This window comes from Fistularia commersonii, chromosome 29 (assembly GCF_037954325.1).
Source record: "Fistularia commersonii isolate RoL2024-O1a breed Wild chromosome 29, RoL_Fcom_v1.0, whole genome shotgun sequence".
NCBI classification, from domain to species: domain Eukaryota; kingdom Metazoa; phylum Chordata; class Actinopteri; order Syngnathiformes; family Fistulariidae; genus Fistularia; species Fistularia commersonii.
The window spans coordinates 6957332-6978662 of record NC_141312.1 but is presented as its reverse complement, the minus strand read 5'-3'; the positions used below and the strand labels follow the sequence as shown (position 1 = coordinate 6978662).

Here is a 21331-nt window from a genome sequence, read left to right as displayed (position 1 = left end):
TGTTAGCGTACTGACCTTTACACACCGTTTAAGTTCATTTAAGAAAGCATTTTTGCACTTCCACGTTTTAAGTTTAATTTGGAAAAGGATAAGGATTAGAAACCATTTGCATGCATTAGTCAGCAAATGTATTTGGTGGGGAAAAAAACGCTATTGTACTGGTGCAGAGTAGGAGGCGTTAGTGTGCACAGGAATACACACACAATCCTACCCAGCAGAAACAAGATAAGGTGGTATCACTATAAGGCGATACTATGGTCAACATAATATGTTTCATAGATGGGTTTAAATGGTTTGGTGTCAAGAAAATGACGTTAATCACTTGGAAATGCTGCAAATACAGTTAATTCAATAGCCTTGCTTACTAATATAGGTGAAAAGCTAAATTCTACAACATTTGTGGGCAGTTTCGACACAGAACCATTCCCTGCACATTATCAGAAAGAAACTAGATGACACATTTTTATTTGATTATGAGGAAGCAAGTTCCCCTAAATGGAATTAAATCATGAGCACAGTTAAGCGGGCAGGAACAATGTCAGCCCCTGGGCCCAATGACATTTTATATAGGCTCTATAAGTACGCACGGGGCGTCTTGCGGTACCTCTGGAAGATAATGAAAGTGGCATGGCAGAAAGGGTTAATACCGAAGGTATCGCGAAGGGCAAGAGGGATCCTGATTCCTAAAGAGAAGGAGTCCTCAACTATTGATCAGTTCAATCAAATCAGCCTTCTGAGTGTGGAAGGAAAGATATTCTTCAGTGTTGTTGCCCAGAGGCTTTCAGTATTCTTGCAGAAGAATAACTTTATTGGCACATCAGTGCAGAAGGCAGGGATAAGCAGTTTCTCAGGATGGCTGGAACACACAACTTTCATCTGGCACCAGGTACAGACAACCATAAAAGAGAAGAAGGACCTACAGGTTTTCTTGGACCTTGCCAATGCCTTCAGATCGGTGCCTCATGAGATTTTTTGGACAGCGTTCAATTTCTTTCAAGTCCCAGAGGGCATCACAAGATTGGTCAAAGCCTACTTTCACAACCTCCAGTTTTGCATAACTCTACAGGCTAGCACAACTGACTGGCAACATCTTGGGCATAATGGCAGGGGGGCACCATATCCACGCTGGCATTTACTATGGCAATGGAACTCATCATCTGTGCATCCTGATGGGTGGTTGGAGGGGAACGGGTGAAGAGCGGGCAGCGTCTGTCTCCAATCGGGGCTCACATGACCCGATTCTTTAACGACAAACATATGCAAACTCCAGATGAACATCAAATGGATGCGAATGGAGATCAAACCCAACAAATCCCACAACATTTCATTCAACATTCAACATTGTCAAAGGCAAGCTCGCCAATGAGAGATTATTCATCAATAACGAGCCAATACCAACTGTCCAGGAGAAGCCTATCAATAGTCTTGGTTGCTGGTACAGTGCACAACTCGAAGACTCGAAGCAGGTGCAACAACTCGTCCAGGATACCATCAGTGGCCTCGGCTCATGTGGCCAATTTCCATCTCTGAAGTCGTTCTGTCCCATGCCACTCGACTTGAGAGACTGGCGAATGACCAAGTGAGGAAGTGGCTTGGACTGCCGAAATGCCTAACCAGCATAGGCCTGTATGGCAATGGAGCCTTCTCCCTATCAATCTCAAGCCTGCTGGAGGAGTACGAATGTGCCAAAACAAGGCTGGAGATCAACTCTGCAACTGAGCAACTGGGAGGAAATGGAGGCTGCAGCGGTAATGGTGACAAAGGCCGCCCTCAGACACCAGGAAATAGTGAGGCACGTCTAACAGGACAGAGGGGACCTTGGCTTGGAGGCTACAACACCCACATGGCTGCTCCAACCGAACGGTGGCACATGGTGGTGGAGGAGGTGCACCACCAAGAGGGAGCAGCCAGGTGTGCCAAGGCAGTCTCCCAAGCCCAGCAAGGCAATTGGATGAAGTAGGAGGGTGTGGATAGGAGGAAAATCACGTGGAGCAAGATGTGGAGCATGGAGCCTAACAGGCTTTGCTTCATCATCAAGGTGACATATGATGTTCTGCTCTGTCCATGCAACCTACATCTGTGGTATAGAGAAGAACCAGCCTGTCCCCAGTGTGCAGCCCCAGCAACCCTGAAACACATCTTGGTGGGGTGCAACAACCAAGTGCTCGGCAGCTGAACTGGAGGGTAACCACCAACGCCATGCCTGCAGATGCCCAGATTACCATCCCACAAATAAAAACCTTCGCCCAGAAAGGGGAGAAATGGCGGACCAGGCCAACACCCTCAGACTCAGGCCCACTGAATGCAGCCCGGGATTGGGAAATACGGGTATGCTTCAGCCAGACACTCACCTTCACACAACTCACTATGCGATCTTTGCAAAGTCCACACAATGGTCATGCTGAAATTTAGGGATCTCTGACAGCTAGTCCTATAAAAAATCTTGAGAAGGCTTCAGTTTGACATACTCAAACGCTTTTACTCATTTAATGTTCTCAATAATGATATGTTTGATATAGGCTTCATTCAAAACATACCAAGAAATAGCCTTGATTAACAATGTAGGATCATCCATGGATTATTATTATCTGTTCAGTTATCCCCAATTCAAAAGATTTAAACCTAACTTAACTGAACTAATTGCTTATTATACATGTTTATAAAAATAAAACATGCTCGGTCAAAAAGGACTTATGGACAAAAGGTCTGTCTCTAAAATATCTGCACAGCCATCAAAGTTCCGCCTCACGTATGAAAACGCCTACTTTTTTTTTCTTTGACCACCTTCCTCTTACAGGAAACACAACTTTTGTTTCAGGTTCTCTGTTGGTTAAAGGATTAAAACATAAATTTACTTTTTTTTTCTTTAAACAGTTTTGGGCTGTGTGTTGGTAAAAGGAGTAAAATATACATTGTCGCACACACAATACGGATTTTCCTTTCAAAGTTTCACTCTCTCTATGTAAAAGAAAAATGATGGGGTTTTTTTGCTCATATTTGAGTTTAAAAGACCTTCACCTTTACGTACTTGAATATCGTGAGCAACATTCCAGATGAAAAGTGGTTCAAAAGCTATTTAGTAATATATGTATGTGTGTATGTATGAGGAAATTTCAAATCTGTTTTTATTAGAGGAGGACACGATGTACTTGAGATGTGATTTAATAGTTATTATTGAATCGAAAGTTATATACAATGGGAAGTGTGTTCCAAGTGTGTTCCAAATATTGTGAATAGTGGTACAATGCACTGGAGTGGAGAAGGTGAAATAAAACAGAAAGTGAAGCCTTTTCAACGTTTGGTAAATTCCCACTTCACTTTACTTAAACAGTTTCTTGCTGTTTCGTTTATTGCCGATTGTCGTTTCTTTTTTTTCTTTTTTTTTACTTTCTTTGAAATTGCTTTGTATAATTGGGGGTAAGCCAAATTATACATTTCAAATTGATAAATAAAATGATACCAGCAAACAGAGGGTATACTGTCTATCAAATATTAAGGTTATTTATTGATTTTTAATTCCAGCAGGCATTGATCTGTGTCTGATGTTGAGTATCTACTGGCACTGAAAAGAGAAGCGTTGTGGTTATCTCAGACAAGGCATAATATGAGCGATGTAGAAGTAGACCTGCACTCGTGTTAAACGCTTCCTGTTTTGTTTGCCATGATGTCGACTGCACTGTTTCTGCTTCTCTGTCTCACTGTCGGGAATACATTCGCAAAAGAACCACCAGGTAGGTAAATTTTTAGGATTTAAAAACAAATCTATAGGGCTCATCAAGTGTTTACATTTATTTTTATTCCTTTTATATATTTCTGATGAATTACTCAGTTGAAGATTTGTAAAAAAGGAAATGTTCAACAATAGATGATGGCGGAAGGAAGGCAAGAGGTCATCTGAATCAGCCATACAAATATTTGATTGATTGGTCTGTGAAACTGACATAAAATATCACTTTGATATTAATTCTGAATTCCTCTGTGAAAATACATTTTCAATATATTTCCCAATGATGTCACAGCCATTTCCTTTATCTACAGCCATTTGTCTATGGAAAATTTACTGTTCGGTGAAAAGTAACACATCGAGCCAATATTGAACAGAACAAGATGAAGTAATGTGATATTTTGTGATTCAGTTTTGTCAGTAATCATTCTCACCATGCCTTTTTTCTCTGACAGAGGTGGACTGCATAATAATTCATCTGAATTATGTTCACTGTTCCTGGAAGAGTCGTAGCACTCCGCCAGTCAACTATACCATCTCCGGCTGGTTTGTAAAAAATCAAAGTGAATCAAAAAATGCAGAATTAAATTGGTAACTTGATGAAACTACTGATGAAAGATGAAACCTTTGTTTCACAGTTTATGTGACTGCATTTTGATATGTGTGTAAGCGACTTAAAAGTGATTAACTACACAGGTTCGAAGGAAATCAACCAACATCTTCATTGTGTGACGACTGCCAGACAGAGAATGGCATAATTTCTGGATGTAAATGTCCTTACTATCCCCTTGGCAAGTTTTATCCATTTTATACCGTCCTTAAAAATGGCAACGACACTTTTCAGAAGACGCATGATCTTGGTACAAAAGGTATGTACATTTCTTGCAGTGACATAACAATGGAAAGCTCTAGACTGAATTTTACTCCTTATGAAAGCCTTTTTTTAATATTACATTTTTAAAAACAAACATAAAAGTGTTTGAATTGAATTTAACTTGGTATATCTGCCAATTGCATATATTGTTTTTTTTCTATGATAAATTGTTCTCTGTCACCCCAGTCAAACTGAATCCACCAACCAACCTGACCGTCAAAAGCGAATTGGACTCTAAACTGTGGTTCTACTGGAACCAGTCATATAGTCAGTGTGTGGTTAGTGATATTCGCTACAGGATTAACAACAAGGAGTGGAAGGTGGGTAATCTGAATAATCATTTCAAAAATCTACTTTTTATTTCTGTCCCATCCTCTTAACTCCATTTCATTCGACACAGTTATGCAGCACCGGTACTGAAGAGCAAAGTTTCCCCATCAACTGGCCACGTAACAATTCCAAGTATGAGCTGCAAGTAAGGAGCAAGTTGGGGGATCAGTGCAAAAAGTCAGAGTTCTGGAGTGACTGGAGTGAGCCGGTGTTCTGGGGATCCAGCAACAACACAGGTGAGATTCCACAAATGAATTATCCAAATTTAATGAACAGTTACTGGTTCAATGCTCGGCCCAATAAAATGTGGATTTAGAAGTTATACCATCTGCTCATGAGAGCAGTCACTTCTAAATAACTAGAATTCATCCAGATGCCCCCCAGACTCAATTCAGTGACCGTAAAGTCATGACTAAAAGAAGGAAAATGATATATTTTATAAACTGGTCATATTTTTTAGTTCTTAATGAAGGTGAGTACAGCCTCTAAAATGAGAGTTGAACACCCGGTGACAATCATCCCGTCAGTTTGCGATGCCAGATGGCGAAGCAGCATAAACAGATATTTACCTCGCATCGTGTTGTGCACAGCACCATCTGTTGACAGGATGCTTCTGTCCTTAGCTGTTGAATCACCAACACTCTTAGCTAGAAGAGGTTGGGAAAACCACTGGCAGTTCGACAGAAGGACATTAAAAGATTTAGTGGCCGAACGCACATTTTATAATTCCCAAATCAAAAATAACTGAGGATCATAGTGGTTCACTTTTTTGAAAATGAAAACAAATTGATGCAAGTGTCTGTGAATGTCTTTACACGGTAACACTTTAACCAACGTGGTGATGAAAAGATCGTGATACAACGGCCTTGTAGGTTGTAATTATCAGCTCGTACGTGAGCTTTTTGAATACCGTCGTTGGGCAGACCATGTATTTTCCCTCTAAAACCAAATTGCCTTATTTTTTTTCTCTTAAAATTGAATGTAGGTTTGTGAGCTTCTGTAACCTTTTCTCCAAAGCTCTCATGGTTTTACAGCATTTATCATTCTACATGTTTATTGTACATAGCTGTAATTAAATGTATCTCTCTCTCGCGCCCTTTCTCTCTGCTTGTAGAAGCGAGCAGTCCCTTGGGATGGTCTTCATGGACACCAGGGTACTTTACTCTTTTTATACTGATTGCTGTGGTGGCCGCCATGTTCCTGAACCGTGGCAGGTGAGTTGACATGTGTGTTTTTCTCACTGGGATAGGATAAGATAATTATGATTTATCCTTAACCCAGCAACAGGTATGAGCATGAGCATAACCCAGGAAGGGGAGCAGTTAGGGGTTCAGTGTCTTGCTCAACAACACTTTGACTAGGAGGTGCCAGGAATCGAACCAGGAAAGTTCAGTTCCAAAGACCATTGCTCTACCTCCTGCGCAGGATAAGATAAGATAAGATAAGATAAGCTAAGATAAGATAAGCTAAGATAAGCTAAGATAAGATAAGATAAGATAAGATAAGATAAGATAAGATAAGATAAGATAAGATAAGATAAGATAAGATAAGATAAGATAAAACTTTATTAATCTTGAAAGAAATTCTCGTGATGTATGCAAAATTACAGTAACAGTTAGAGGTAACAACAATTACAGATAACAATAAAATCAAATAAGTGAAGTATAGAATAAGTGTCTAAGGGGTAGTTCAAAAATAAACAGCACTTAATAGAGTACCAGTAGAATATAGCTACATTAAGTATAAAGTAAAACTAAATAATGGCAATTTAAATGGAGAGTAATTTTAGCATTGCTACTGAGAGGTTGTATTGCACCAGAAAATGAATGTAAAAATTGCACATTATTAAATATAATTGCACATGATAGTAGAAAATGATAATAATGAAGAGTGAAGAGAAATATTGCACATGACAGTGAAAATATTGCCCATTGTATGACAACATGACAGTCCATGACCTAATAGAGAAATATATGAGGGGAAGTGATGGGATTAAAATGCCGCCATACGATATTTGAAATGTGAACCCACTTCCAATTTTTTTCTTGTGTTGATGTCTGCCAACGTACAGCAAAGAAGAACCAATTCTTTCCACGCAGGCATGAAACATGGACAAAATCTTTCTACTTTTACATATTATTGATATCTTTTCACAGTAAAAAAGAACAATTTCCGTATCGCACTTGCGTCCATGGAAACAAAAATAAAAATCAGACTAATACTGGCTTGCAATGATTTATCAAAATCATGTTTGCAGGTCTGCTATCAAGTGTTACACTTTGCACGTTCATTATTATCTATGAGAAGAAGAAAAAAAACATTTATGGCATGGAGGTATTCAATTCATTTTGCTCTTTTTTAATCAAAAAAAGCATTTCATTTCATTGTTGATTAAAAGTGGTTTGCAAAAAAATCTGATTGAGAGGTGAAAGTGATTCTTCCTACTGACAAAAAAAAATCACAAAAAGTAGATATTAAATATCACCACAAGATGGCAGTGATATTTATGTCCAACTGCAGGATGGATGGATGAATGGAAGGATGGATGCGGATTAAATTGAGGTGCTGATACAAGTGCAAAAATGTGACCCTAAAACGCTCAACAAGAAGGACTAGAGCTGAAATGTAGGTGAACTGCTGCTGACGTCACCATCTGAAAATGTTCCTATATTACATCCACACAGGCTGCGAATCATCTTCATCCCTGTGGTTCCCAAGCCTGCACTGATTCCCCACGACGTCGAGGTCAGTTGCACCAAATCCTCCAGATATGAGATCTTTGTTTATACCTAATTATTGGAACGCGGCATTTTATCGAATTCAACGCTTGAACTTGCAGTCGTGAAAAAAACAGAAAGAAAAAGCAGAATTACGAAAATGTAAATACCATGAGAAAGGGGAATTAAAATAAAGCTGGATTAGGGTAAGGTAAGACTTTGATATAGTTATGTAGGTATTTTGATATTGTACTGTAGCTCTTTTCTGTATAATTATAGGCTTGATATTTGTTTTGGAGGCACTGACCTCAGCACATTATAACATATATGGCATTACAAGTGAACAGGACAATTCATGCAAACATCTTTGATTTAGCAAATGTCTTGTTTTCTAAAGAAAGGCAATAGATTTTGTACTGTTTTACCGTTATGTATTTCACATCTTCCAACAAAGTTTATGGTCTACGATTACTCCGTTAAATTTATATCCAACAACCTTTTCGAGTTGAACTCAATTTAAATGTAGTTTTATTTCACAATTTGTTCTTATTCTACCAAATCATCAATTACTGTGTATTATTTCATTTGGTGACAACTCACTTCAATCATACCTTTTTTAATTCACTCTGTACAATTTGTAATAATTCATTCATGTCCTCAACAGGGCTAAATAAACTTGAATCATTAGCAAAAGTTACAATGCTCAAAATATCAGATACAATTTAAATAACTTTTGGATCAAAAATAAATAATTTAGCTCCCTTAAACTACTTGCTCTCTCGTATCGCTGCAATAACAGGAAGATGATCTCTTACATTAGCGACTAATCTTACTGCATTATATTCTTAAACATTATTATAAATCAGTGTTGCGCTATCCTTTGTTATTGTGCTTGACTTTACAATTAATGCATAGATACTCAAACTGAGCATGGCATTCACAAATTCTGCTGTTTTCTTGTGATCATTAAATCATTCGAGGATCACTGGGGTCCTAAAAATTCAACTAATGAATTATTATTTTCTCATTGGTTCCACCTCAAATTTTATATTTACAAACTACATGAAATTACAAATGGCTGTTGTCATTTCCCAAACAATCTTGCACTTTAAATTATAACCGTCCAATCCGTCCTGCATATAATTTATAATCTTGAAAATCAAAAGACTTAGAACATCTATTCTCTTCCATCGTCCTGAAACAGATTATCACACTGTCAATCTACACATTCCATACCAGAAAAAACAAAGGAAACATAACAAATAACAATTTCCAGCCTTTCACTTCATCGTTTCACATAAATTTCCCTTGGTTTCATCTGGAACAATCTCGATTAGTCATTTCCATGATGGCTATTACTGTTACCCGTTCGGCCTGATCCATTCAGTCTTGCGGTTCCTTGACCGGGTGCCATGATTTTGCTTTTACTTTCGCTTTCACACCACTCATGGAGCATTGTTGGCCTCCTTATTGTCCTCAGTAAACAGTACATACAATGGATGGGTGGTCTCCAGTCCGTAAATCACTCATTCATCCATCCCTTGTGAATTGTTATAAATCGTGTGCTCTTCTTTCAAGCGTGTCAGTTTTGTCTTTTTAGCTTAGTCACAGCCTTTAGGTGCCGCTCTTCATCAACTAAATACAGTATCTGTTGTTTTGACACTTTGCTTAGTTCTTTTGACATTAAATTCAGAGACTTTTTAAATTTCCTTCATCTCTATATCATCATCTCATATCTACTGCTAGCCTTTTAGATGCTATTTCCCTGTTTCCTTATGAAAAACAAGATAAATAAATAGAAAGACCAAAAAAACTCTTATCTTGCTGAGGTTATCCACTTCTGCTTGTCAAGCAAATGCCACTAAAGTGCCCAAAACTTTAAGAAAATTAGCAGTGAATATTAGCCCTCAATGTTGATTGTCCTCATGAAACTAAATCCCTTCACTTGCCAAAAGTGTTTTCATTATTTTCGATGGATTCGGGCAGCAAATAAGCACAGCAACCATTTATTCTAAATCAGCAATAGACAACAAAATACAGCCAAAGACCCGTGATTTCGCAATTTTAAGATGTAATTTAGCATAGACGTCAAAAAAGTAACCTCTGAAGAGTACATTTCTAATGTTGGTCCATATCATCTCCTAGCCTACTTGGTTTATACTGAGATTATTACTTAAAATAGAACTCCAATGGATTCCATCAGTAGGAATAGTGAGACCCAATGTGTTTGATAGGAGTGAAAAACAGCATCATGATTGACTTTAATTATCAATATTTTTTTCCATTTTTCAAGGCCTGGCTTCAAATCTCCAAAGGCTTCAAAGAAGGTTTCGAGACACGCTACAACGAGCGTGGATGTGTGGTTGGCGAGTACTGCTCCGAATCTGACAGCGAGAGGATTGACAGCTCCATGTCCTCCCTTATCTCCGACTACTCAAACTCAGTCACGGCCCAGGAGTCAGAGGACCAGTCCTGCTCCACTTCCACCTCCACTGTTGTGATCTCACCAGAGAAGTAACAGCTTGAGGGTGCATCTCGCTCAGAGTGGGGGTTTTCCCAAATCTTTCAAGGCAGGAAATAGATGAAGAATGTATGATCTTTTGCTGTCTCCTTTATGAGAAGGAAATTAATAATAATAACATCCTTATTTGAAGTGCTTAACAGTTGTAGTAAATAAATGTGGACTTTAAAACACAATAGTAAAGTTATAGGTTTTAGGGAAAATCCTGCAAATTCCTCAACTTGACAAATTATACTTAAAAACAAAATTCAGGTCCAGAAAAATAATAAAAATCCCTTTCTCAAAAGATTATATATATTTTTTTTATAATGCAAGGTCTTTATTCAAAATACTTAAAAGCTAATCAGCTTTTGACGTAATGTAATGTCTTATACCGACATTTTAGGGTGTGAGGGGAAAAAAAACCTTCAAATTCTTCAATTATCAATTTTTAAACATTTGAAAAAATAACCAGACAATAAATGCATCATATTCATTTGTATCTTTTTTTGAACTATCAAATGCAGTGTAGACTATGTATAGCTTCTGGATAACTTTACTTTTGTTAAATACTGCTTTGTAACTTTGTCCTTGATCGAGCAGCAATGGGTGAATTTCAGATGCTAAATACAGATTTTAATATGGTATGGAGCACAAACTGCAACTTTAAGGGGGATGATGTCTTATCTAACTTACAGTTGAGAGGTAAATGGAAACTATGGTGTATATCAACATTTATATTTAAAAGATATAATTCGACACTTCTGCGTATGTAGAGAGGCAATACTATGTAGAACCTGTATGAGTAGGTATTAACTTGTTGTATTTTGTCAGGTTTAGTTTGTTTTCGAAAGAGCTTATGAAGAAAACACACAAAAAATACTTTAAATGATCTTTCACATGTATCACGTGGTTAAGTATTCCATATGGCAAGATTACAAACTGTTATATGCGCATAATGACTGTGAAGGCAGCATCATTATTAACAAACATGTAATCAAATAGCCCACTCTTATAAAAATAAAAAATATTTCACACTATATTATAAAATCATTTACGTTTAACAATTTGAAATGTACTAGCTTACACACAGTGGATATCAGTAAAATAACTTGACAAGTTCATTTAGGCATTTACACGACTTTTTATATTATGTTACGTTCTCTTGACTGTTTACAATGCATTCCACATTCTCTTTTTACTTATAAGTGATTCTACGTATAAACATAATAATTATAACAGTATGTATTTTTATTATTTTTCTTTTTAACTATTCTCTTTCTGCTTTATTATTGATTGTGCAAATAAGAAAAATAAATGAATACATTCTGGAAAGCTAAACGTGAAAGCTAAACGTTTCCAGGCTTCATTATTACTGCTAGCAGAAACAATAAAATTGTGTGAGAATCCTTTCAAATGGGAAAAAAAAAACTTTGATGAACATTCGTTCTCGATATCTATCTTTTTTTCTTTTTTATTGCGTGAAATCGAGGTATTTCGGACGACTCAGGTAAGTCGCCCCCTTCGTATGATCCCCGCACACCTGGCCGTGTTTCCACCGGGCGATGCGCCGCAGCCGCCGCGGTTCGCCAGGGTTCAGAGCGCTCCGTCCGGCTCGCCTCCTCGTCCGTTAGAGGGAGCGCAACGTCCCGCTCAGCGCGGAACTGAGTCAACGCATTTCTCAGACTCAAGAAGGGTGGGGCGAAGGGCGGCTGGCCCCCACAAGAAGAGAGCCATAGTCCGCTACTTCCTTGGTATAACCGTGCGGCTACTGCGGGTCCCATTCATGTCTTCGGACGCGATTTGAGACTCGGATGTGATTCGGCTGCTTCGTGGCGCATTTGCTGTTGGATTTAGAAAGAAAAAAAAGAAAATACATTAAAAAAACACCCCGACAAAATGTCAGAGCCTGCGGTGGCCGACACTCGCCGGTTAAATTCCAAGCCTCAGGACCTAACGGACGCGTACGGTCCGCCCAGTAATTTTCTGGAAATAGACGTTTACGACCCACAAATCGTTGGAGTTGGACGGAACCGTTACACAACTTACGAAGTTCGCATGCGGGTAGGTGTTGAAGTTAGCGAGTGTGCGGCTTTAGCTTGACTTTAGCTAGCCCCGGCCACTTAGCCACTTAGCATGCTAGTTGCTCGGCTTTGAAGTCCGCACTCCCCCCTCCCCCGGCGGGGATGTGACGTTGGCGTCAGCTGCCCGGTGCCATCAAAAATCGAGGCCCGGGGATTACCCGCGGCCTAGCTAGTAGATTAGCACCGGGGTTCGTTAGTGTGTGAAAGATTGGGTATATACACCGAGGGTCCGAAGAAGGCTACAGTGTTTTATTTGTTCAACACCCCGGAAAGTAGTTTGATGACATATTTCTACTCGAATGTGCGATTGGAGTTAATGGTTCCTCGCTGCCTGTGAAAGTAATTGCTAAGTAACGTAGGCTAATGAAACGCATTACGACTGCAGGCAAAAATGGGAGTTGTAGCGGAGATAGGGGGGAATTAGCTAAAATCGGGTAATAGATTAAAATGTAAAAAAAAACCACATTATTAATAATCTATTTTGCTGCTTTTCTGTCCGCCGGTTTCGTTACCATAACATGAAAACTGATCACACAGGTCACAGTTAGCTACTAAGTTCATAGAAGTAAATGCTAGCACTGTTTTTGAATAACTGAATTCTAGTTACAGGAGAGGATCGATAATACGATCGGATTTTTTTTTTTACTTTGGTTGAGTGAAAAGTCCTGACACAGCATTTAAGGCGCCTTTCTAAGGAAGCTGTTAGTAACCGTGTAATTGCATAATTCCCTGTCACCCCTTCAACGGCACCAAGGTCCCTGTTTTGAGTTGCGTCTTCTGTCCGTTTGCCACCATTAGTTTGACAATCTAACTGTATTGGAAATACATTACCTAAACATTTATAGACTGATGAAAGTGATCTGTGACAGTCCATTGAGTCAGATTGGTGGGGCAGCCACAGTTTAATTTAGATTATGTGGCAAACTTTTGCTTAAATAGTATCCCGTGCTCTACGAAGTCATCCATGATGGACTTCCTCATATTTTCCCTCGAGTCAGTTCAGGCAAGAGACGCGAACTTTCTCTGGAAACCTTGCTACAAGATAAAATCCCTCTCTCTCCCTCTCTCTCTTACTCTCTCACTCTATAGAAGTGAATCACCTTAAAAGGTCACTATCTTTTACCAACTGAGCAATCAATGAGACTAAACTCATCAGTTATTGCAGGAGTCACCCTGAGAAACGTAGTATGCTCACTGGTTGAGACAGAGGGTTGGGTACTTTAAATTCCTTTAGTGTATTTTACAGGTTTTCTAAGGCTCAGTTAGCATACATTAAGGAATCCAAAATAACACATTGAGCTTTGGGACGTAGTGACGATCATGCATCTTTGTGCACACACACTCTAAACGGGGATTGTTCTTTTTGTTTGTTTTGTTGTTTTGTTTGTCTTGTTTTCTTGTCCTGTTCACCATACAGACAAACCTCCCCATTTTCAAGCTGAAGGAGTCTTGCGTGAGGAGGAGATACAGCGATTTTGAGTGGTTAAAAAATGAGCTGGAAAGAGACAGTAAGGTGAGTTGTTCCATGCCAGTTAAGGTGGCCTGATGAGCATTAATAAACATGGAAAAATATCATGTGTGTATATTTTGTGTATGAATATATTGTATGTGATAAAGCAAATGGAATGTAGTTTCGATGTTGTCTTGTTAAATTAGTAGAATGACTTGAAATCAATGTCTGCACTATAGAATTTTTACACACTTAGTATGTGGTTTACTCTTGATTCTTAGGCTTTCACTCTATTTATATCTTCTTTTTCAGATTGTAGTGCCACCTCTTCCAGGCAAAGCTCTGAAGAGACAGTTGCCATTCCGAAGTGATGAGGGCCTCTTTGAAGAATCTTTCATTGAAGAACGGAGATTGGGCCTGGAGCAGTTCATCAACAGGTTAGGCAGTTGTCTGCGGATGAAATACAATCCTTTTTGTTGTAACTTTACTACTACAGACCTTTGTCACATTTTTAAGGTCAGAAAATATGTTGGAATGAGAGCAATCTTGCTTCCACATTTGTAAGATTGCCTGAGCTGTCTAGTCGTATTCAAGGCTGAGAGGGTATTTCTGAAAAGTTAAAATCTGGGCCCTGTTTATCCATGTTCCGTTGTCAGAATTATGAATGAAGACAGCAGAGAGTAGAATTCATCCTATATTGTGTGCGAACAAGCAACAGCCAATAAGCTACAAGCTGTCATTTATCCATGTCAGGCTAAAAGGTAATTTATATTTCCGGACAGCCTCGGTTTCCAGTGACAAGAATTAGACAGTAGACTCTACAGATAATTGTGGAGGTAATCTGTAACATTAGTCTACAGCTGAGACATTGCATTAATAGCACTGGCTCTGAAGAACACCAGTGTGAACTTGAGTATGAGTTAGATACAGCTGTCCGTAGTACAGAGCAGCCCTGCATTCGGGTACAGAGCGTCATCTAATTCAGTTTTGCAGAAATAGATTTGGTGCATGCAATATTTTTAGGAGGCACCTCTTGAAGTCGCCGTCCAGACAATGATGCTGTTTGAACCAGAATAAGAACTGATGAAATAAAAGGGGGCTAAAAATTCTACAGTACAGGGTTGTTGTTTTTTCTAAGACACCTGCTGTAGACTGCGCGGATGTAATGATACAGTGTGCTGAAACTACTGTGTTAGCCTTGTTATTATGTTGACCCGGCTATTAGTGCACCTTGTCATCCCGTGGCCTGATTCCCCATAGAGGCGTTCCACATATCCAGGATGTAGTGAGGCCCCCTTCAAATATGCTACAGACCTAGAATATGGCCAGACTTTTAAATATATAAATAATCCTGTTTCCCCAGTATGTGTCTGGAAAATCATGTGCAGGGATGCCTGGGTGATATTTTGATTCATGTAGAAATTGATGTCATATTTACTTGTAATATCGTGTAATATCGTGTATTACATATTAAAAGAAGCAATTTAACATCCGCATGCAGATCTGGGTCCTTGTTGGGTCAGAATTCTTGTTTTTCGCTCATATGTTTTGAACAGTAAATTGCTATTTTTGTAGGTTCCTTTGCCTGTTTGCTTTATGAATCATAGGAAAGTGCAAACACTGAAATGGCAAGGAGTCCCCCTAAAAATTAAACAGGTTCACTAGCAAAAAATCCGACGGAAATAATCAAGAAATAGAAAATATAACCTGGATATTTGAAAGAAAAATCCTTGATAAAATAATGAGAAAAGCATAATTTGGTAAACGTGCAAAGAGAAAGGTTTAACAAAGCTGTACCCAAACCATCTTAAAGTGGAGCTACTAAACTACTCTCATCATACAATTCATTTAATTGGTACTTATATCTAATGCAAGATTTTCAGTAACGACACATATATTGTGATATATGACACCATCAACATTCTTCTAAATATTGAAATAGATTACCGGTACTTCTCTACATCAGGCTACCCAAGGCAGGCAAGTGACCTACAATAGCATTAATTCGGTCAGAAAAAAACCTTGAAAATAAGCTGCCACTGAATTCCACGTATCGTCTTCTCTGTGTGAATGTCTGTGTAGAATTGCAGGTCACCCCTTGGCCCAGAACGAGCGCTGTCTTCACATGTTTCTCCAAGAGGAGAGCATTGACCGTAACTACATTCCTGGAAAAGTACGACACTAGGGTTACTGAGGGAGATGGGCTGGTTGGGGTTAAACTCTTGGATGTAGAATGGACCGTCTCCTGCCTTTCTCTTCCCACAGTTCTGCTAAATCTGTTTCTTTCGTTATCTGCCTGCCTCTCTGTCACTCGTTCTGAGTACACCACAGTATATTCCTATTTACTCAGTCTCTGAGATAAGAGTACGTCGTCTTACTGTACATCAGGACATGTTAATAATTTTTCAGACAACTCTGTGACCGGTCTCTCTCCCCCCCAGCGTGCATTCGTTTCATAACTGTATAAAATGGAAAGCATCCCTCAGTAGTTATGATTGTATAGTGAAGATTTGACTTTTAATCTCAAATCATTCGGGGAGCGGAAAATGATGCACGTCACATTTGGTCTCGCTCCCCCAAGAGTGTCCTATATTCTTGATTGTAAATAATGTGAATAAAGTAGAAACATGTCTAAATAAGTGTGTTGGCACTAATATGTATCATGCCAATGAACTATAAAAGAGAGTTCTGATTTTGTTTTGTTCTCTTTGTTCTTTTAGGTATGAATGAAGTAAGTTTGTTTTACTTTATCTTGTCTCTAAGTGCTTTCTGAGAGTCAAAGGTAGTTGCATGAGCACTGTCAAGACCAAAGGCGATAGTTCACAAATACTTATGCCAATACCACATATGAATACTCAAAGAGATCCCACCTGGGTCTATCATTAAACTTGTAAATACACCACACATACGTTGGTTATCCAACCAAGCAAGCAGTCCCCCTCTCACCCCCCAAAACATTTGTGTAACCATGCTCTAGAAGAAACTTCTGCAAGCCAGTCATCGGTGACCCAGTTCCTATTCCTGTTGTCGTGCGCAGAAAACCGAACGCAGTTGGAAGTGTTTGGATAGCCAAAAGAAAAGGGATGTTTCTCGGGAGCTGGCTTGCCGAACGTTCTCGATCCAACAGCAACAAAACAGTGGTAAACCGCCACTGGTGCTCTGAGTTAATGTGAACTATTGTTAAACAGGGAATCTGGATTGTACATCACCTATGGCTAGAGCGCTTTTCAACATTTCTTCCTGAATTAATCCTAATACATCGCCACTATCAGCTGCACTAATCATTGTCTGCATGGCAAATTTGCACGCTTTCTTTGCGATATGTGTGTTAGTCTTGCTGACCAATAATGTCATACGCCTCTTGATCGCCATCCCGTTTTCAGTCTGCTGATCTTTATTTGCCTCGATTCGATTTTTCAATCGCAAGTTAACCCCTTTCACATGAAGTACGCATTTAATGTTATAATTGTCTGCAAAATGAGTTGCCATATATTACAAAGTCATACTGTGTATTTTGATATTGTCTGCATCCTCCTCAATTGACCACCCCTCTATGGTTTATTCGGGTCATTGGACCTAATATAGAATGTGCTAAAGCTGTTACAATTTCCAGTCAGTATTCTGAATATGATTGACATAAATGTACCGACAAATGCAATCAGGGCACACAGTATCTATCTCAGCGGGAATACATGAAACCAGTACATGAGAATTGCAAGCATATGCGTTGCATGATGAGTTCTGTGTGTAGCGGGCATTTCGTCCTCCAGCTCAGGAAATCTGTGTCCAGTTCTGAAACCATCTCATAACAGCTACAAGCAGGCATCTGTAATACACTGTACCAAGCTTGTAGAAGAGCCGGTCTACCCGCTTGCCTGATAAAAGAGTTAGATACTGTCAATGCATCATACTTTGTCCCTTTAAAAAAATGCAGGGTGCGGAAAAGATACTCATATAAGAACTTGGGAGTTCCGAGAATTAATTACGCTAATGACAATGGCTTACCGGATATGTAACACATCTATCCATGAATAATCTTCATCATAGTGACTAGAACAGGATCTAATGTGTCTGATTGTGTAGAATGCATCACCTCTTGTCTTGACACACATATACATGATGAGAAATTATTTAAAAAGGTTAAAAAAAATAAAGGGTAGCTGTTATCATTGGTCATATAAGGATACTTTCAGTGGCTAAAGGGCAACATGGCGCCACCGTGTTTGTCAACACATCAGGTCTATCTGCTCAAAAATGGCCTGCCTCACTAACCAAAAACCTCTTGTGTGACTGGAACACATTCGTTTATTATTTTTTCACATCCATGTCTGTCTCTTTTTCTCTCTCAATTGCAAAGACAATGCCAACTGCTGCACCGGGCCCATGTACATTTATTTCTTCGTGTCATTATAAAGCTGGTGGAAAACGTCAACGGTATAGAGAGCACTTCTATCGCATCTGGACATAAAAAAAAACAAAAAACAAAACAAAAATAGATCCAATTTTGAATTTTTTGCTGCTCTGTCTTTGTTCAGTCATTCCATGTACAATATGTTAAGTGATCAGTGAAAAGTAAACATGATTGATTATCCTTTTTTTATATCGATTAAGAAGTTTTCTGAATGTCTTTTTAAATGATTTGTTTGGGTTTACAAGATGGCAACGCAAACTTTTTATTTTCTTTTTTTTTTTTTTTTTAATATTTTCATTTATTCAGCCGAGAAGTGATGTGTGGCAACAATTCTCCCAAAGTCAAGCAACATGTAGCATCATGTCATGGTCCACCCCTTCTTTCTCAGATGTCTACATGCTTTTAGACAGGATGACTCAATGAACACTTGTTTTAACCCTGCTGTCTTAGGTACATTATCATGCCGGCATCTTGGCTGCGCGGTCAAATCAGCTATTGGGAATGTTAAGTTAGATAAATGACCATATCTAAGCACTGTGACAAGAGGTTCATTATATGAACAATAATTCATTGTTAAATGTAATAATCAGCATCTGGTTTTTTCATCTGAAAAAGGCTTACACCATGCTCATTTTCAGCTGTTTTTTTTTTTTCCTATCAAAATTATTGTGATGTGTATTAATATGTGTTATAACTACCGTTCCACTATGGGTAATGAGGAATTCCCCTGTTAATTCTGTCCACCTATTAAAATTCCTGATGCCTGCTGTGTTGTGTCTCACTATGTGATTTACAGTTGTAATGGAGCCAACAACACTAGACCTCGACCTGTTGGTGTGTTACAAGGGTATTACACCAGGAGAAGCTTAAAGAATGACCTCTTGTGGCTGAATGATTGTGTATTAATAGTTGACCTAGTACCAAAAATCCCCAAATCAGAATTTCGGAAGAAATGCACAAACCTTTGCGTTTAATTTAATATATGTAACAATTGCTTTACCTCATAAGAGCAAGAAAGCAGATGTGCAATGTTTTCTGTTCCATCACTGTAACCCGTATCAAGATAGCCTTCGATGCTTAAGGCATTGGTAAATTTCCTTTGCAGTTGCATTTAAGAATTATAATATGACATTGAATGAAGCCAATCCTGAACAAATAGGACAATGGCTGACTCTTCCTCTGGGATTTTGAGCAATTTGATTGTATTGTCTAGTCATGCTCAGCATCATCAAAGAACCCTTTGCTGACCCAGCAGAAGTGGATTTTGCATCGAGGTGACAGGAAGAAAAGACGGAGGTCGGGTTTAAGACTCCAACTCAGTTGCCACAAAAGCAAACCGGTATTCTAACTTGAGTTTTATTTCCTTTTTTGGCAGCAATCAAACCCTGTGCAAGATGAACAAATAACCAATAAATAATATATGCAAACAGCACTCAGTGTATCTGTATCTGGGCACAGGTTTCAAGCTTCAAAAATGTCAGTATGTGTAAGGAACTACATTTACAATGACTTTTTTTTTTTTGCTTTATAATACAAAAAAAAATTATAGACTGGCTGGCAAAAAAATATTGCACATCAATTCAAGTTATATTCTTTTAATGGCAACACTGAGCTTTTTTGGCTCTAAAAAGTCATATCTCACTCAGGAAAGGCAGGGATTAACAGGAAGAGGGGGAAAATTCAGGTGGATTAAAGTTGCCCCAGAATAGGGAACATGTGATGAAGACTTTGACCTGCAAGTGATCCAAAGCAGACGTGACCATAATTGGACACAATTGTGCTTAAAAAGAGATAGAGAGGAGAGGGAAAAAAGACTAAATGTAAGGAATGGAAAGAAAAATAATCTGATCTGCGAAACTAAAACTTCAGATGCGCCGCTTCCCTGCCGGAAAACCACATAGATACATTTAGAAATGTGAAATTCACCACATGGGTGTTCCACAATGATCTCTGATTTTTCTAATACCTCAAATATAATAATTGTTTGATCAGTAAGAAGTTAATGTGGATGCAGTTATGCTGTATTCCACATTTACTACTATGTATGAGTATTTTCACACACGAGTGATGCACCGACTTGTCGCTGAAAATTGATGAGAGCCGATGACTGAGTTTTAAAACGCAGCGAAACGAGCGTTAGAAAAGAAAAACTTGTCGGCGGCTTGTGTTACACTCACAGACCCTGACCTTACACATCAGTTCATACTGTGACCTACAATAGCTATAAAAAAAGAGGAAAAAAAGGGTTCTTTGATGTGCTGGCTTTGTCCTGAGTAATGAAATTGGGCAGACAGGATGGGCACATCGGGCCAAGGCAGAGATTAGGTTATGCTTTTTTAGTGGTTCTAACGCTGGAGCCCTGTGTGCTGCAATGACGCTTGTTGTATTTGCAGAGACACCCAGTTGGGTTAGCTTGATAAAGTGGAAGTAAATTGAAAGAGCAACCCTAAGCAGTGTGACTGAGCAAGGACAAAAGGTGAGACGGGTGGCTACTATGGTGCCATCAGACGGAGAGCCGTTGGCTTTGAGTGCAAGAAAATGCAATTTCCAAATTCATTTGTTTTAAAATGACCCCTTCTTATTGCGCTAATGTATGAAAAACAACACAATCAGTCTTTCTCAGCACTGAGAATCGTAAAAAGGCAGAACCATCGGAAGACAATTCGGAATAACCAACAGGCACAAAATACATATTAAAAAAACACACACAACATTCCAGAGAGTTGGTACATATGTCTCTTGGGACTGTCTGGCTTGAACACACACATAAACACACACGCACATTCACACGACAACCAAATTACTAAAGGCAGCACAAAAATATTAAATCTCTTTTTTTTTCAGTCACTTGTGTCAGATGACTTTTAAAATAAACAGCTGTGAGAACAAACAGAAAGTAAAAGTTCGACTCGAGAAGATCTCGAGAATTTTTGGTGTGGTTTGTCCCCTAAGAGGCTCTATAGATTAGTTTCCTTGCAAAATTCCAAAATGATCAAAGATGTCGGTTTGTAATGAAAGAATTGAATAAGAATATTAAGAATAAGAACAACTCTATTTATCCCGAAGGAAATTGTTGTGTCAGAATTTCAAGTAAAACATAACAATTATAAATAATAGTAGGAAGGAGGGAGAATAAGAAAAACAAATAAAACCATAGTGTCAAAGTCAAGGCTATAAAGTGTTTTAAGGTCTTAAAGAGTACAAAGATTTGAATATTCCCTTCGGCTGAAGGAAGAGGAGT

General features: G+C 38.7%; 2 protein-coding genes across 5 annotated transcripts; both read left to right on the top strand.

Annotated features, from left to right (window-relative positions):
• The first annotated feature begins 3592 nt into the window (after window positions 1-3592).
• On the top strand, window positions 3593-11493 carry LOC147216874 (cytokine receptor common subunit gamma-like). Of its 3 annotated transcripts, none has more exons than XM_086177515.1 (8): window positions 3593-3731; window positions 4180-4270; window positions 4421-4593; window positions 4785-4918; window positions 4999-5164; window positions 6043-6142; window positions 7613-7673; window positions 9939-11493. In XM_086177515.1, exons 1-8 carry the CDS (start codon window positions 3662-3664, stop codon window positions 10161-10163), a joined length of 1020 nt encoding a protein of 339 aa, XP_086033641.1. In that variant the 5' UTR covers window positions 3593-3661; the 3' UTR covers window positions 10164-11493. The 3 variants fall into 3 exon arrangements, with proteins under 3 accessions (XP_086033641.1, XP_086033640.1, XP_086033639.1); XM_086177514.1 differs by having other exon boundaries at window positions 4180-4315; window positions 6046-6142; XM_086177513.1 differs by having other exon boundaries at window positions 4180-4315.
• A 335-nt stretch (window positions 11494-11828) lies between these two features.
• On the top strand, window positions 11829-18857 carry LOC147216873 (sorting nexin-12). Of its 2 annotated transcripts, XM_086177517.1 has the most exons (5): window positions 11829-12209; window positions 13647-13742; window positions 13992-14116; window positions 15762-15852; window positions 16400-18857. In XM_086177517.1, exons 1-5 carry the CDS (start codon window positions 12045-12047, stop codon window positions 16403-16405), a joined length of 483 nt encoding a protein of 160 aa, XP_086033643.1. In that variant the 5' UTR covers window positions 11829-12044; the 3' UTR covers window positions 16406-18857. The 2 variants fall into 2 exon arrangements, with proteins under 2 accessions (XP_086033643.1, XP_086033642.1); XM_086177516.1 differs by lacking the exon at window positions 16400-18857 and having other exon boundaries at window positions 11830-12209; window positions 15762-16014.
• Window positions 18858-21331: the final 2474 nt, after the last annotated feature.

Excerpts from the sequence above, each read along its gene's own strand:
- LOC147216873 (XM_086177516.1), top strand. The coding sequence starts at position 12,045 with ATGTCAGAGCCTGCGGTGGCCGACACTCGCCGGTTAAATTCCAAGCCT. Across the intron at positions 12,210-13,646 it reads CTTACGAAGTTCGCATGCGG|ACAAACCTCCCCATTTTCAA; the intron begins GTAGGTGTTGAA and ends TTCACCATACAG. Across the intron at positions 14,117-15,761 it reads CTGGAGCAGTTCATCAACAG|AATTGCAGGTCACCCCTTGG; the intron begins GTTAGGCAGTTG and ends ATGTCTGTGTAG.
- LOC147216874 (XM_086177513.1), top strand. The coding sequence starts at position 3,662 with ATGATGTCGACTGCACTGTTTCTGCTTCTCTGTCTCACTGTCGGGAAT. Across the intron at positions 4,316-4,420 it reads AAAAATGCAGAATTAAATTG|GTTCGAAGGAAATCAACCAA; the intron begins GTAACTTGATGA and ends TTAACTACACAG. Across the intron at positions 5,165-6,042 it reads GGGATCCAGCAACAACACAG|AAGCGAGCAGTCCCTTGGGA; the intron begins GTGAGATTCCAC and ends CTCTGCTTGTAG.